This window comes from Cryptosporidium sp. chipmunk genotype I (genome assembly GCF_004936735.1).
Source record: "Cryptosporidium sp. chipmunk genotype I strain 37763 chromosome Unknown contig_35, whole genome shotgun sequence".
Taxonomy (NCBI): Eukaryota; Apicomplexa; class Conoidasida; order Eucoccidiorida; family Cryptosporidiidae; genus Cryptosporidium; species Cryptosporidium sp. chipmunk genotype I.
The window spans coordinates 83,880-98,239 of NW_027125617.1; the positions used below are offsets into that span (position 1 = coordinate 83,880).

Consider the following 14,360-nt stretch of genomic DNA (forward strand, 5'->3'; position numbering starts at 1 on the left):
CAAATTAAGATACATTTATTATTCGAATTAAAACAGTTATTTTATAGTAGATTCTTATTGGATTTTGAAGCTTTCCAGAATAAGGTTTTCAAATTTTTACATTTTCGTTTCAAAGCGCATTTTTGAATTATGATTTCTTTGCTCTGCAGCCTTAATTAGAATAAGTCATGCTTAATACCTCTCTATTAGACGGTGTCTCAAAACTTGTACTCTATTTGCACTTGATGTGATTGGGGTGGGAAGAAAATAAGATTTATTAATTAAGTTTGAATAAATCATTTTATCTATTTAGCAAATAATCACTGCAGTAAAATATCTTGCCAAAAACAATCTTATTCTGATCTAGTAAAAGTATTATTAGTTATTAATAAATAGTGCGCTATATCAATTTGAAAAAAAAAATAAATGGATAGTCAAACGTCAGAAATTAAACTTCAACATCAAAGTATCCCAAGTACTGTTTCTACATCCACAGACTCGATAGATATTGACTCTTTAAATTCTCAGCAGGTTGAGTCTAAGTCTTGGCTGGACAAAATTTTAAATGAACAAAGTGTTTTGGATATTACTGAAAGTATTTTGTCCCTAGTCAAGAATGAAAATAAATTGATAAACACTTTAAACAAAAATGGCTGTATTGTTTCCACAAAGATTTACTTGGACAAGCAGGCTGACAAACCTCCATCCCTTATTACAATTGTTGAGCTTGGGAAGAATATTGAAAGCCACCACAATGTAGTCCATGGTGGGTTTTCTGCTACACTAGTTGACAATTGTCTTGGAATTCTTGCTGCTCAGCTGTATAAATTCCCCGTAACCAAAACTCTTAATTTGGCCTATAAGAAGCCAATTATTCCCGGTCAGACTATAATTATTATTTCTAGAGTTAAAAATAGTGAACAAGCAAACAGCGAATCGATGATTCAATCTGACAGATGTACTCTAATTTCTGAGATTTTTAACATGAACCAGGATATACTTCTTTCATCTGAGGCTGTATTTGTTGATATTTCAGGCAGAGTTAAAAAGTAAATATATTACTATTGTAGTGCTCGATATTAATCTGGCTATTGTATTTGCTCAATCATGTACCTTTAAAATTATGATTTTCACTCTTTAATATCTTACAAAGGAAAATTACTCGTATCTGATCAAACCAAGGTTAATTATTACTAAAAGAAATACTTATCTACATACCGTATGCCTCCACTATCTACTATTATTATTTCTTTCTAATAACTCTAGCTTATTTTTATATTTAATATTCCTAACATCACTCCGTATTAATACCCTTTCTCTTTTCCTCACTCCTATCTTTCGCAAGATCACCCCTGAACTAGTTAGGGCTCCAGGATGCTTTTTACCCTATTTATACAGGCTGCTATAGAGCTAACGAGAACATTTGGTGCCGAATAACAGAGCCTCGAGTTATTTTATCAATTGGAAATTTCTAGACCCAGCATCTAAAAATAGTGAGATTAAAAACAAAACTTGCCGGTTCTACTCTGAAATCTAAGTACACTGTTGTTCTTAACCACACGATACCCTATATTAAACATTAGTTCAAAACCAACTCAACCCCTATTCAAACTCTAAAAAAAAATCAAACTACTATTTGTAGCCCTATATTGACGCTAATGTGTACATTTGTCTTAATCACTCTAAAATTTCTTTTCGTTTCTTACTCGATTCTTTAGTTTTCAATATTTTAGACAATACTGCCGTTACCACTAATTAACTATACCTTAAATGTAATTAACTAAATGTATATAGACAAGACGTGGTGCACGGAATTTATTATATATTTTTAAAGAAAAGAAATAGACACTAAATAATAATAATATGGTGAGGTTAAATGTACTTGTTAACCTGATTGAATATAATTGGGGAATAATAACATTCCATACGCAATTCAGTTTGATCATTTTGCAGAGTTATATTCTTAATTTATAGAATTTTACTTTGATCGACATTTGCGAAGTTTAATTGACAATGAAGTTTTGTGCTAGTTTATTATCCGTTATTGTAACTTTGTTCTGTACCTTTGCATCAGTTCTCTCTATGGAACACAAATCCTTAAGACAATCTAAACTCTCAGGATTTACAAAAGTTGGTTTGTTCATAGAAGGGTTCACACAGGACTCTCTCTCGAGAACAAGACTTACAATAAAGAGAGGATTTGAAGAAGCTGAGATTGTTGAATTGAAATTGCAAGACCTTAAGACAATGACACCTGCCCATGGCATCCAATTGTTCGTTGCACCTTCTGAAGCCTCTACTGGATCAGAATCTATTGTTAAAGAAGGCATGGCTATCATCTCAGGATTTGTCCAAAAAGGTTCTTTCCTCTTCTCTCATGTGGATTCAACTTCACCATTGTGCAGAGAATTTGAATATGAAGGTGTTAAGACCACCAATAATCCATTCATTTATGATGGACTCTGTGTTGGCCCAATCACAAAGACTGGCCCAATGGAGACTGATTGCAGAGCTGTTACAGCCAGTGTTGACAGCAGAGTTAAAATGGTTACCTATAACAATTTGTATGTTTATAGAGGTTTTTACTTTGTTGATGCTGAGTCCAAGAAGAATTGCAAGGTCCTCGCAAGTGTTACTCCACGTGAAAACTCTCAAACTTTGATTGAATTCAGAAGGAATACTGATGCCAAAGCTGTCATAGTTGCATGCAGACACGGAAGTGGAGCTGCCATTCTCTCCGGTGTCCAATTAGACCAAAATGCAGCATTCTTGAGCAATTATGTTTCTAAACACCCAGAACATACTCATGTTAAGAGTGTTGCCGAAAGTCTTTCAGATATCTCCGAATTTTCAACAACTCTCTTACATTTCATCGCTATGATGAAGGTTACTGCTGCACTCGAGTAAAAATTCTAATATTTGAATTAGTTTGCGACGATGTCTGTTAGATTGATTTTGTCGTACTTTAGGTGCTAGGGACCTAAATTAATAGTATGTTGTGAACTTTAATGCATAGTGACTCAGACTTTGCGTGATTTGTTTTTCTCTTGCTTCAATGTGGAATATTCGCGAACTTGTAGATTTTCGTGATATAGAATGGCCTAATGGTTAACTGTTCGTCTGGAGTGGTGAATTTTAGCGATAGATTAGACATTTGTACTGTAATTAAGAACGAGATAACAAGTAAATAAATTAAAGGAAAAATTACAAATGCAATTTAACACATAACATCTAAATTAGTTTACTCACTAATACTTTAAAGTTTGGACTTTTTTTCAAGAGTATATAAGAATTTAACATAAATAACTGCTACAATTATAGTTGGTGGAATTAGTACAAAGTTAATTTCTTGGAATGTCCAACCATCTTGACTAAATAACGAAATCAAATATTGAGGAAGATATCCTACAGGGAATGACTGCAATAATAGATTTACTCCAGCAAAAGTACAAATAATGTCGGTAGGTATTGCCAAAGTAAACAGAGAGTATGCAGAACTAAACACAGCTTCCTGACTAGTTGTATATGCAATGAAAGTAAGTAATTGGAATGGAACATTTGGCACCAATTTAAATGCTGCACAAACAACTAAAAGAATGGTTGGAACAAGCGCAGACTTCCACAATCCATATTTATCAACTAAATAACCTTCTAATACACCAACGATTGAACCAAATGGTGAAACAGTTGTGAATATAGTTGACCAGTAGTATCCGATTTTCTTTCTTTCTACAATTGAGCTTAAACCACTAAGTTCCTCTATTTGCAACGAGAGGGTTGACACATAGAAGTTGACTGAAACAACGACAAGTACTTCCAAGAGGAATTGAACCACAAACATCTTGGAGAAAATAGACCTAATTAGGGGCTTGATTTTAGATTGAATGAAACCAGAATTTTTTTGTCCGGTATCAGAAAGAACATTAACCTGATTTTCTGAGTTATTTTCATTTGATGTACCTTTAATGGAATAAAAGCCATATTTCTTCAATGAAAAGCCACAGCTATCTCCTAAATGAATGATTTTGTTTGGGAGTAATAGACTGAATAGAACAAAAATTGCCTGAATAAAGGCGAGAGGAAGAAGTGATACTTTTAATGTGGTTTGGAAGTGAGAATGCATGAATTGCAGAACAAGGAAGGTAAGAGACGAAAAACCATACAATGTTGAGAACGTAGATGCAACGACAGCTCTACCTTTTGGGAAAAGATTTGACAAATGAATGAACGATGGGATGTAAATACAACCACATAAGTTTTGTAAAATTGCACCATACCAAATATAATCAATCCTTCCTCTTGGGTCACCAATTGCAATCATAAATGTACCTAATGCGGTAATAAATTGGCAAACTGCCATAAATTTTGGTCCAATAACATCCATCATTACACTTAAGAATAAGACAGAAAACATTTGAACCGATTGAGCAATAGACATCAGATTTGCTAAATATACTTCTTCTTCTACGCAAGGAAGAGATGGATCTTCACAAAGAAACCTGTAGGCCCCGCTACCCTTGATAATATTGGCTAAAGACTGCCAACCAAGAATAATACCTGAACTGACAAGCATTTGGAGAAATGCTAGAGAAACTAAAATATAGGCATTAAAGCCATTCCTTTTATTTTTAGCCATAACTAAAGGCTCTGCTTCACTAATTATCTTTGAATTCTTCGATTTTCCCATTATGAAATAATGAGACCTAATGAATAAATTTTTCTAAACTATCTTTAATACAAACTTGAATTGTTACTATCTCCACGAGACATTACTATTAAATCTGGTAAAATTTATCAATTCCCCGCCACAATTAAAATGACTTTTTTAATTACAAATTCAAGATTGCAAAATCTTTTTTTTTTGCATGTACTGAAGTGAAAATATTTAAACTGCCCAAACTCTAGCTTCCTTTTTTAGTGTAGCTCTGATTAATGAATATTGTTATTTCTATTATTTTTGAATCACTGAACAATTTGATTCAAGTATCTATTCAACTAATTGTGATATTTGTTGCACTTAAAATATAAGAAAAATAACTAAGAAATACTGCATGGCTAATGGTAAAATAATAATTTACATTTTTACGATCTCAATCATAAATGGCAAAAACACCTACTTAGACAAGAATTAAGTCTATGAATAAACTCGTTATTTTTATTAACAATTTTTGGCGCCTAATATAAATTGAGCCAGATTGAGCGGTAATATAATGAACTATTTCAAAGCCTTTAATAACCAAGCGGAGGTAGCAGATAAAATGCTGCCCTTTCTGACCCTAGCGAGGAATTTGGGGGTTGGACCAGCAAGGGTAGGTTTGGCGAGTAATTTTTTTAGGGGTCAACTTTTTTTGGTTGGAAAGAAGCTCTTGAAGAATTTGGGTGCAAGAGCTATATCAAGTGAGTCAAAGCAGACATCAGTTTGTGAAGAAGAGGAAAGAGCAATTTTTGAGGCAGAGATTGCGAAAATTGGAGTTTTGCAGGAGAGAATAAAGACCCTCGAAAAGGATGCAAGTGGTTATATTCACAAAATAGAGGAATCAAAGGAGAAGTTGTTGCGTTCACTGGCAGAGAATGAAAACTTAAGACAAAGACACAGAAAAGACTTGGAGGCAGCCAGGGAATACTCAATAACAGGGTTTGCTAAAAGCCTATTGGATGTCTCTGATAGCCTTTCTAGGGCATTGTCATCTGTAGATATTGAAAATCTAGATAAAAACTCGATTAGAAGCTTGTACAACGGAATTAGTATGACATACTCGGCATTAGATAAGGTATTTGAAGCACACGGAATTAGGAGATTCCAATCTTTAGGGAAACAATTTAATCCAAAAGAACATGAGGCAGTATTTGAAGTTAAGGACGCATCTAAGCCCAAGGGCCAAGTTTGTGAGGAGCTTTTGCCTGGGTACAAGATCCATGACAGAGTTCTCAGAGCTGCAAAGGTTGCTACTATTAAGAACTGATCAATAACCGCTCATTTTATGGTTAATTATTTACTCGTGATATTTGTTTAATTTTTTTTTATATTTAAATAAGCACTTGGCGCCATAATTCATTCTTAATAGCTTTATAATTCCCAGAAAATTATAAAACATAAAATAATTATGGCAGTAAAGAAGAATGATCTGGTCATTTTTAATGTTTACTGCAGGAGCTAGCTTTGTGATTGCAAGAGGAGCACCAATATTTGCAAGAAGAACCGGATTCTTTTCTCGGAATGTGGTCAAACCTTTAGTAGGGTCAACTGGAAAGTTTCCTTTAAGACTTAGGGGATTTGAGAATCCAATGAGTATCAGAGAAGCCTATAGAATATTGAATGTGTCTCCCATTGCGTCAAAAGCAAGAGTCAGGGAAGCTCACAGACAGCTAATGCTAAGGAACCACCCAGATAATGGAGGTTCTAATTATGTTGCTTCTAAAGTAAATGAAGCAAAAGAGTTGATATGTGGGGATAAAGATTAATCACTAGTCGCAGGTCTAGCATTTTCCCGGAAACTAAGTGCTTTGCATTATTTTGAAACTACCTAATGGAAAAGATAACTTAACAGGGTCTTACACTTTAAAATTAATATAGTTATTATTTTAATTCATATTATAAACTTTCGAAACTTTAAATATTAAATATTTATTTTTAATTTCGTGTTAACGCTCTTTATTTACCTAAAGTTCTTTTGGGGTTGCATCTTAAAAATTAAGCGCCTGGATTTTGTAGTTGATTTTAATAAAAATTCGAAACAAACTTTGTGAAATGCCAGGAAGCTCATATATTGAAAAGATAAAGACACACTATGACACTTTGGAATTAAAAAAAGATTGCTCTAAAGAGGATGTATGTAGGGCGTACATGAGGCTTGCATTGGAGTGGTATCCTGATGGAAATAGATCAGATACAGAACTTAAAGGAACAATGTTTAAAAAAATCTCAAATGCATACCAAATACTCTCAAATGATGAATTGAGACGCAAATATGATTCTAGCATTGACGAGCTCATCAAAAAAAACAGCTCCGAAATGAATCAGAATGTAAACTTCGATCCATATGAAGTTTTTGAGAAATTTATGACAGAAGTACTGGCAGATAAAGAGAAGTATTATCAGTATTCTTCCCCAAGTAATGGTGGATTCTACATTCATTCAAATTCGGATTCAGACTCTGATTCTGATGTTGAATTTGGATTTGATGGAGACGAAAAAGACGCCAATATTAATGATGATCTTTTTACAGAAGATGAAGATATTGAGTATTGTGATGATTACCATTATCGGAGTTCTTTTTGAATTATCCAAAATTAAGTGTAAAATATATTCAGGTATATTTTTTGTACCAAAATTATACCAAACATCTTTATTTTTGTATTTATAATAAAGATCAGCTCAATATCCTCAATTTAGGTGTAGAATCACTTGCAACCACATCTTTGAAGTATATGTTGGTAAAAACCAAAGAATTTATGTAAACCGGTTAATTTGTGATTGAGAATAAATTAATTAGGACTCGAACATAGATCATTAAATTCACAACATATTTTTTCTTTACAACAAAGAACAAATTTTTGGGGATTTTGTATTTCAAATGCTTAGTAGATATTTATCGACAGCTTTAAAACTAAAGGTGAAAAAATCGTTATTTTAATCAATTATTCAATGAAATCAAGCTAGATTTTTATATTTGGAAGTTATCTATTTTTGACATTTTAGACAGATAGTCCTCTTTGTATAACTGGACCTGATTAAATTTATGCTTTGGGTCATTTAATAGGTCATTTAAGGTAATTTCAGCAGCAACTTGTTGCACTCTTTGGCAACATTGGATCTAAAAGTGGGAATTAAAAAAATCAATAAGTTAGTTGTTGTCTTGTAATAATAGCACAGAATAGAAGATACATCAACTTGCCAATTAATTCCTCTCCCTCTAGCTAAAAAAAAATTTTCTTTGGTAATGTGAACGGTCAATCACATATCAGTTACTTACAATTTTGTGAATTTGAATTTTCATGGAAAATGAAGATAAATACGAATCGTAAGCAGTACCCTCCAATGTTGAAATCTGGCTCTGTTCAATAATCCGACTCATATTCTCCATCATTTTGCTTACGCAATCATTCACAGTTTCCCTGCAGCGTGTCTTTGTATTCATCTTGTTTGTAATATAATAAATTCAGGGGGTAACTCAAATGGATGGCGCGCGCGGGAGTGCCAAATTGTTTAGAGAGATTGATTTTTGATATTTAGGATTTCATGAGCTAGAAGTTGTTAAAAAAAATTTTAAGTAAAAAGAACTTTGTTTGTGCTCAGAGAAGGGCACCAATGGAAGATAATAGCTGGGTCATTGATTAATTGAATTGAAGTAGTTTGTTGTGGAGGGAGAGAAAGAGAGAAAAAATGGGTCCGAGAATTTGCCCTCAATGTTCCAGTGCTAGTATTGAGGTACATGAGGGAAGAGGAGAGACGATATGTACGAGCTGTGGCACTGTCTTAGAGGAGAATACTATGGTTGAAGGCCTTCAGTTTAGTGAATGTTCCAATGGTTCGATGCAAATGGTGGGACATTTTGTGCCATCCTCAGGTGTTAGAGGATTTGCAATGGTATATGGGAATAGAGAAAGCAGAGAGCACGTTCTGCAGAGAGGATATCACAATTTGCAGAGAATTGCTGATCAACTACGTCTTTCAAGTAGCCACATAGAATCTGCCCAAAGAGTATTTCTGATGGCAGTTCAGAGAAGTTTTACAATAGGCAGAAACAATATGCACGTTGCATCGGCTTGTCTATATGCAATATGTAGAAGAGAGAAGACACCTCATATGCTTATTGATTTTAGTGATGTGCTTCAGACTCCAGTAAAGGTTTTAGGACAAGTTTTTATGAAACTTTTGCGTTTACTTAGATTGCATGTTCCAAATATTGATCCCTCAATGTTTATGGAGAGATTCGCAGCTCAAATGAAATTAGGCGAAAAAACTCATGTTGTTGCAGCCACAGGGGTCAGAATTGTTCAGGCTCTAACAAGAAATTGGATTACTACCGGAAGAAGACCTACTGGGCTATGTGGTGCAGCTTTGCTTATTTCCGCGAGATATCATGGAATTCCTGTTAGTTCCTCAGAAATTGCTCAGATTGTAAGAATTTCTTCACCTACTTTATTAAAAAGACTTGCAGAATTTAAGCATACTTCCACAGCTCAGTTGACAGCAGATGAATTCGAAAACACAGATTTGCTTTCTCTTCCAATTGTTAGAGGGCCACCCTGCTTCGAGAAAAACCGCCTAAAAGATGAAGCAAATAAGGCTTTGGCAATTTCTAATAGTGAAGATAAATTGGCCATTGAGGGAATAAATTCTAATAAAAGCTTGGAATCCAACTATAACAAAGAGAACGAACCATTAACTAATCATGAGGATAAAAAAAAGGACAATCGAGAGGATGCCCAGGAAGAAGAACAAGGCGAGGAAGAAGAGGAGGAAGAAGAGTCTGAACCTATTGATATTGAAGCTGATGATCTCGAGGAGCCTAGGAAGAGCCTTAGTTTCCCCAAATTTTTAGGAGGAATAGAATTAGACATAAATCAAGATAAACTTTGTATTGATGAACCTACATCACAAGATATCACAACTATTGCTTCCAAACTAATTAATGCATTTGATAAGGCTAAATGTGCCTCGGAGAATTTTCAATCGGGAACTTTAAAGTTTACAGATTCAACCTCAGCAGAAGAGGACCTAGCAATGGACCCTCTCCACTTCCTGTTTAAAGATTTTGGTGATCCCCAAATTGAAACCGGAGACAAGCAAACAGCAAAAGAAAGTATTCAGGGCGAAACTAGCATTGACAATCTAATGGAGCCTACTAGTGGAAGCAAACTAAATCTTGCTAATTCAGACCTTTCCACGACAATTGGCAGTTCAGGGCTTGAAGACCATGATGATATTTCAAGCTCCGACGATCTGAGCGACATTAGTGACTCGGAAATTAACGACCTACTGCTTGATGAGGACGAAAGAGAAGCTAAGAGACTACTTTGGGATGAAATTACAAAGGACACGCTTCCCCAATCGTGGCTTAGAAAGATAAACAAAGAACCAATGAAATCGAATAATTATCAACACAATGAGATTTTAGAGCTCACAGATAATACAGCTAAAGGTAATATTGGCGCTGGTCAGACTAAAAAACGCAAGACAGATCAGCCAGAAAAAGAGAGTTGCAAATCTCAGAAGGTTCAACCAGAAAATGCTATTGAAAGCGTGCTAATGGCGCTTCAAAAGGCCGGTCCAGGAGCGACCAAGCATGTTAACTCTGATACTTTAGCCAAACTGTTTACTGTCTGCTAGGAGAGTAATAGTAGCAGAATATGAGACAATATGGTAATTACTTTATTGAAATGTGTTATTTTATCCAAACTATGCGCTCCTTAGTATTTTATCAAATATTTTTATTGATTACATAAGTTTTGCATGTTTTTAACTTGAGCATTGAATCTTTTTTGGCGCCCAAAAGAATTTTTTTGCAATTGTCATAATAAAACAAGTAGATCATTTATTCGGAAACTCTTCCTATGGGATTAGGAGCTATTGCTATAAAAGAGAAAATCTAGAGAAGATCGTAGAATATAGTTTTGTATGAGAGATGAATGGATTAGAGGTCTGCAATAGTCCAAGAGGAGGGCTTGTGCAAAGTAGCAATCGAATTTTTCAAAGACAAGATAATCGCTTAAGAAGCCATCCAAACTTAGAGTGCATAACAGTTGCATTTAGAAATTCTGTGATGTACACTGAAACAGTTAAAAAAACTCCAGTTCCACTTTTTGAACAATTTTGTAGAGCTGCAGTTCTATATTCGGATTTTTATCAATCAGCCTTGGGTGATAACTTTGTTTGTAATTTGCTTAGAAATGATATAATAAGTAACTCTGGCCAAGCGATGGAGGCCTGGAAAAAAGAATCATGTGATGCAAAGTCAGTTGAGGATTTTTTAAGGTGCCAAATTGAGATTCATACTCTAGATAAAATTAAATCTAATCCAAGTAGTGCAGTAATTAAGTTTTTATGGACTGTTAGAGCTACAAACTTTATTCAATACTTTATAGAAAACTTAATATCAGCTACTGGAGAAGACCTTCGTTGCTCTGCCAGAGATGCTTATAATAAATCCTTAAGGCCTTATCATGGATTTGTGAAGATTGGAATAGCAACTATGGCGTTTAAACTTATTCCTTCAAAGACTAATTTAATTCTATCTTTAGGCTATACGGATGTTGACTCTGGTATAGATGCACTCAAAAAACTTACATCCGCATCTAAGCCATGTATTGACCAAATTAATGAGTTGATAGAAAAATATGGGTGTAATTTTAAAAACAAAGTTTAGTGTACTAACGGTGTTATTTAAGATTTATTTCTACAAGTCCAGCATCATTATTAATGGAATTAGGAGATTAAAACTCAAAGTCTGATGATTAAAGTGAGAAGTTTATAGTTAATAGAAATCATAGTAATTATGATGTTTAATTTTATATATGAAAAAGTAACGTTACTAATAAATAACATCTTTATTAGTGATTTAAATGTTTACAGAGCCATTCAATGTGAAATTTGACGCAAAACCTCAAGAACTTGTCCAATAAAAGTTCAACATGATGACGGCCTACATGAGCTGGCAAGAAAATAGGCTTAGTTCCACCAGACCTATCCATATCCAGCTTAATGACTATTGATCCTGGAAAGTCAAAAATTCCTTTAAACTCAGGATACTCCTCTTCTTTAAGAAGATGTCTAGGAATTCTATAAGGATGGAATTCTTTTACTTCTTCAGTACTTACAGCTGGCTTTTCTATTGTCTGTAATAGTTTTAATACAGAGTTAATGGAAAATTCTTTACATCTTGGAGTATTGTCAAGCGATAGGCCATGGTTAGAATGTAAGTAACTATTGAATGCACAATTAAATCTGTAAATCGGTGGAAAGTTTACGTCTATAACCTGATTATCTTCAATTTCTATTGGACCTTTTCTATATCTAGAAAGCTCTACACCCGGAAATCCTGCATGGATGACTCTTAGAGGATTTTTAGACTTAGCAGAAAATAAGAACTTAGAAACGATCTCGGAAACTTGCCACATTTTTCTAGGAAATTTAGAATCTTCCAACTCTTGATTAGAGAGCTTGCCAATAATGCTATTAACATTAGCAAAATCATCCTCTATTTTGCTTTCACCGCCCTCCTTATTTGTTTTCTCTTTCTCCGTTTTGTTAAGTTCTTCTAAACTTTTTTTTTTGGTACATGCCCTATTAAAGTCTCCTTTTGGATTTCTGTAAATTAAAGTGCTCAACATCTTCTCTTGGTTAAAATGAGTAATTCCATATGGATTAAAAAGCATTTTGATAACATTATCTTTGTTTGGATGATCAGATAAAGTTAAATAATCATCTTGGACTTCTAGCTGGAAGTTTTCTACATTGTGATCCTCCTTGTCAGAGTTGAGTATCCTTAAAGCACTAACAAAAAATCCTCCAGTGTTTTCCTGGTGAGGAGAAACACGGATACACTTATATAAGTTTTCCTTTATTTTGGGATCGTCAGGTGGGAACATTGATGGGAAAATGGATTCCCTTGATTGGAATGGAACTTCCTCGTAGTTATCAAAAAATTCCTTAGGTTCTTGAGCCACCTCCAATTCATTATTCAATTCCTCGCATTTCTTTTTCTTGTTTTTATTTTTCCTGAGTTGTTTTCTCGGAATTGGGACTTTCCATGTGTTAATCCCTCTTCCAAATTTAGTCTTTGAAACAACATCTTTAGATATTTCAGAAATAGTCAAAGGATCTACAATTTCCACCTGTATTCCCCTTGTTGCTAAAGAACTAATTACTGAGGAAACAACCGCCTCGTTTTCTAATGGATTAAATGAGCATGTACTATATACTAGCAAGCCCTCTTTCGGTTTAAGAATAGACAATGCTCTTAAAAGAATGTTTCGCTGGAGCCTATGAAGGCCTAGAGAAAAGCTTATGGACCACTTTGCAAACAAATTTGGGTTTTTTCTTAATGTGCCATCACTACTACATGGGACATCACATAAAATTCTGTCAAAATAGAACTTCTTCCTTAATGACACAGAGTTGAGATCGTCTAAATAAATATCTGGAAAATGATCTGCAGAGTGTGTTGTTACAATTAGTGAGGCGGAATTTAAATGTCTCGTGTGGTGAATTAACATATGAGCTCTTCTTGTATCTAAATCATTTGCAATGACAAAACCTTTAGGGTACTCTCCTGTAACAGCCTGTTCTGCCTGAAGAATCTCAATAATTTGAGAAGTCTTGCTACCTGGGGCAGAGCACATATCCAATACATAGTGATTTGGTTTCACATCCAAAAATAAAACAGGTAACATACTTACGGCCTCTTGTCTCATAATGCTTCCTCCGTCGCTCATCATAACAAGCTTTGAGTGAAACTCTTTCGAAACTCCAGATGATCTTCTTAGCTTGTCTCTTGATTTTGTTATCTGAAAAGCCAACCCTTTGGGATACCATTTGATTTCCTTAATTAAGTTGTCCATTTCTTCATTATTTTCATCCAAATAGACTGAAACAGTCTCCATTTCTTTTGCAAATTCCTTTATTGATGATGAATATGGACTAGCATCCACCACTCTGAAAGTGGACGGTAAATCTTGCTTGAGGTATTCCATAAATCGTTCCCATTCTTCTAAAGGAACTATATTTTGCTCCTTATAGTACTTTTCAAATAATTTACTCTCTTTTACAAGGCTTTTATAACCTTTGTCGGACATTTTGGATTTTCTCTCCTAATTTACCTCAAGTAGGCAATGTACCTGTAATATTTTTTTTCGTCTGTATTACACGGTTTAATTTGACATTTAACAGTAAACAATTTAACTTATTTTAGCGGGAAAATGACTACGTAAAAAGGTTTAAATCAACTGAAAATAAAAAAACAACAAAGCTACTTTTCATTTAAAGGCTAATTTATTAGATAAATTAGCCAATTAATAACTATATTCCGAGTAATAAAGTTTGTTGGATAAGTAGACCTTACCAAAAATTTTGCTTTACGCAAATCAGTATTTAGTCAATTGACTTGCATGTAAAATGCCACAAGAACATTTAATGTTAAAAGGCAAACAATAATAAAGTTGAAAAGATCAATTGTGTGGAGTTTTGAATGAAAAAATAGTAAATTTTCTGAAAATGAGATCACCACACTTTTTTGTAAAAAATGAATATTAAGGACCTAAAGGATCAAGGAAAAAATGCTAATATTTGGAAAATTAGTGAGAGGTATAATATAGACCAAATAGATCTTTACATTTATGACCACAAATATAATATATGAGATAAAAGGCCAATAATCTCA

At 34.1% G+C, this 14,360-nt stretch overlaps 10 protein-coding genes across 10 annotated transcripts; 7 read left to right on the forward strand and 3 right to left on the reverse strand.

Annotated features, from left to right (window-relative positions):
- Positions 1 to 405: 405 nt before the first annotated feature.
- Positions 406 to 1,032, forward strand: ELE39_002939 (thioesterase family; the record flags this gene model as incomplete). Its single annotated transcript, XM_067346043.1, has 1 exon — positions 406 to 1,032. The coding sequence occupies one exon, from the start codon at positions 406 to 408 to the stop codon at positions 1,030 to 1,032; it is 627 nt and encodes a 208-aa protein (XP_067199936.1).
- Positions 1,033 to 1,992: 960 nt separating this feature from the next.
- ELE39_002941 (uncharacterized protein) lies at positions 1,993 to 2,886 on the forward strand (the record flags this gene model as incomplete). Its single annotated transcript, XM_067346045.1, has 1 exon — positions 1,993 to 2,886. The coding sequence occupies one exon, from the start codon at positions 1,993 to 1,995 to the stop codon at positions 2,884 to 2,886; it is 894 nt and encodes a 297-aa protein (XP_067199938.1).
- Positions 2,887 to 3,235: 349 nt separating this feature from the next.
- On the reverse strand, positions 3,236 to 4,666 carry ELE39_002942 (uncharacterized protein; the record flags this gene model as incomplete). The annotated part of the gene is made up of 1 exon (XM_067346046.1): positions 3,236 to 4,666. The coding sequence occupies one exon, from the start codon at positions 4,664 to 4,666 to the stop codon at positions 3,236 to 3,238; it is 1,431 nt and encodes a 476-aa protein (XP_067199939.1).
- A 571-nt stretch (positions 4,667 to 5,237) lies between these two features.
- On the forward strand, positions 5,238 to 5,942 carry ELE39_002943 (co-chaperone; the record flags this gene model as incomplete). The annotated part of the gene is made up of 1 exon (XM_067346047.1): positions 5,238 to 5,942. The coding sequence occupies one exon, from the start codon at positions 5,238 to 5,240 to the stop codon at positions 5,940 to 5,942; it is 705 nt and encodes a 234-aa protein (XP_067199940.1).
- Positions 5,943 to 6,099: 157 nt separating this feature from the next.
- Positions 6,100 to 6,441, forward strand: ELE39_002944 (chaperone DNAj domain chaperone; the record flags this gene model as incomplete). Its single annotated transcript, XM_067346048.1, has 1 exon — positions 6,100 to 6,441. The coding sequence occupies one exon, from the start codon at positions 6,100 to 6,102 to the stop codon at positions 6,439 to 6,441; it is 342 nt and encodes a 113-aa protein (XP_067199941.1).
- A 286-nt stretch (positions 6,442 to 6,727) lies between these two features.
- ELE39_002945 (protein with DNAJ domain) lies at positions 6,728 to 7,258 on the forward strand (the record flags this gene model as incomplete). The annotated part of the gene is made up of 1 exon (XM_067346049.1): positions 6,728 to 7,258. One exon carries the CDS (start codon positions 6,728 to 6,730, stop codon positions 7,256 to 7,258), a length of 531 nt encoding a protein of 176 aa, XP_067199942.1.
- Positions 7,259 to 7,643: 385 nt separating this feature from the next.
- ELE39_002946 (uncharacterized protein) lies at positions 7,644 to 8,117 on the reverse strand (the record flags this gene model as incomplete). The annotated part of the gene is made up of 2 exons (XM_067346050.1): positions 7,644 to 7,793; positions 7,953 to 8,117. The coding sequence occupies 2 exons, from the start codon at positions 8,115 to 8,117 to the stop codon at positions 7,644 to 7,646; spliced, it is 315 nt and encodes a 104-aa protein (XP_067199943.1).
- A 245-nt stretch (positions 8,118 to 8,362) lies between these two features.
- On the forward strand, positions 8,363 to 10,312 carry ELE39_002947 (cyclin domain; the record flags this gene model as incomplete). The annotated part of the gene is made up of 1 exon (XM_067346051.1): positions 8,363 to 10,312. One exon carries the CDS (start codon positions 8,363 to 8,365, stop codon positions 10,310 to 10,312), a length of 1,950 nt encoding a protein of 649 aa, XP_067199944.1.
- Positions 10,313 to 10,607: 295 nt separating this feature from the next.
- Positions 10,608 to 11,348, forward strand: ELE39_002948 (glycolipid transfer; the record flags this gene model as incomplete). Its single annotated transcript, XM_067346052.1, has 1 exon — positions 10,608 to 11,348. One exon carries the CDS (start codon positions 10,608 to 10,610, stop codon positions 11,346 to 11,348), a length of 741 nt encoding a protein of 246 aa, XP_067199945.1.
- A 184-nt stretch (positions 11,349 to 11,532) lies between these two features.
- Positions 11,533 to 13,776, reverse strand: ELE39_002949 (methylase; the record flags this gene model as incomplete). Its single annotated transcript, XM_067346053.1, has 1 exon — positions 11,533 to 13,776. One exon carries the CDS (start codon positions 13,774 to 13,776, stop codon positions 11,533 to 11,535), a length of 2,244 nt encoding a protein of 747 aa, XP_067199946.1.
- Positions 13,777 to 14,360: the final 584 nt, after the last annotated feature.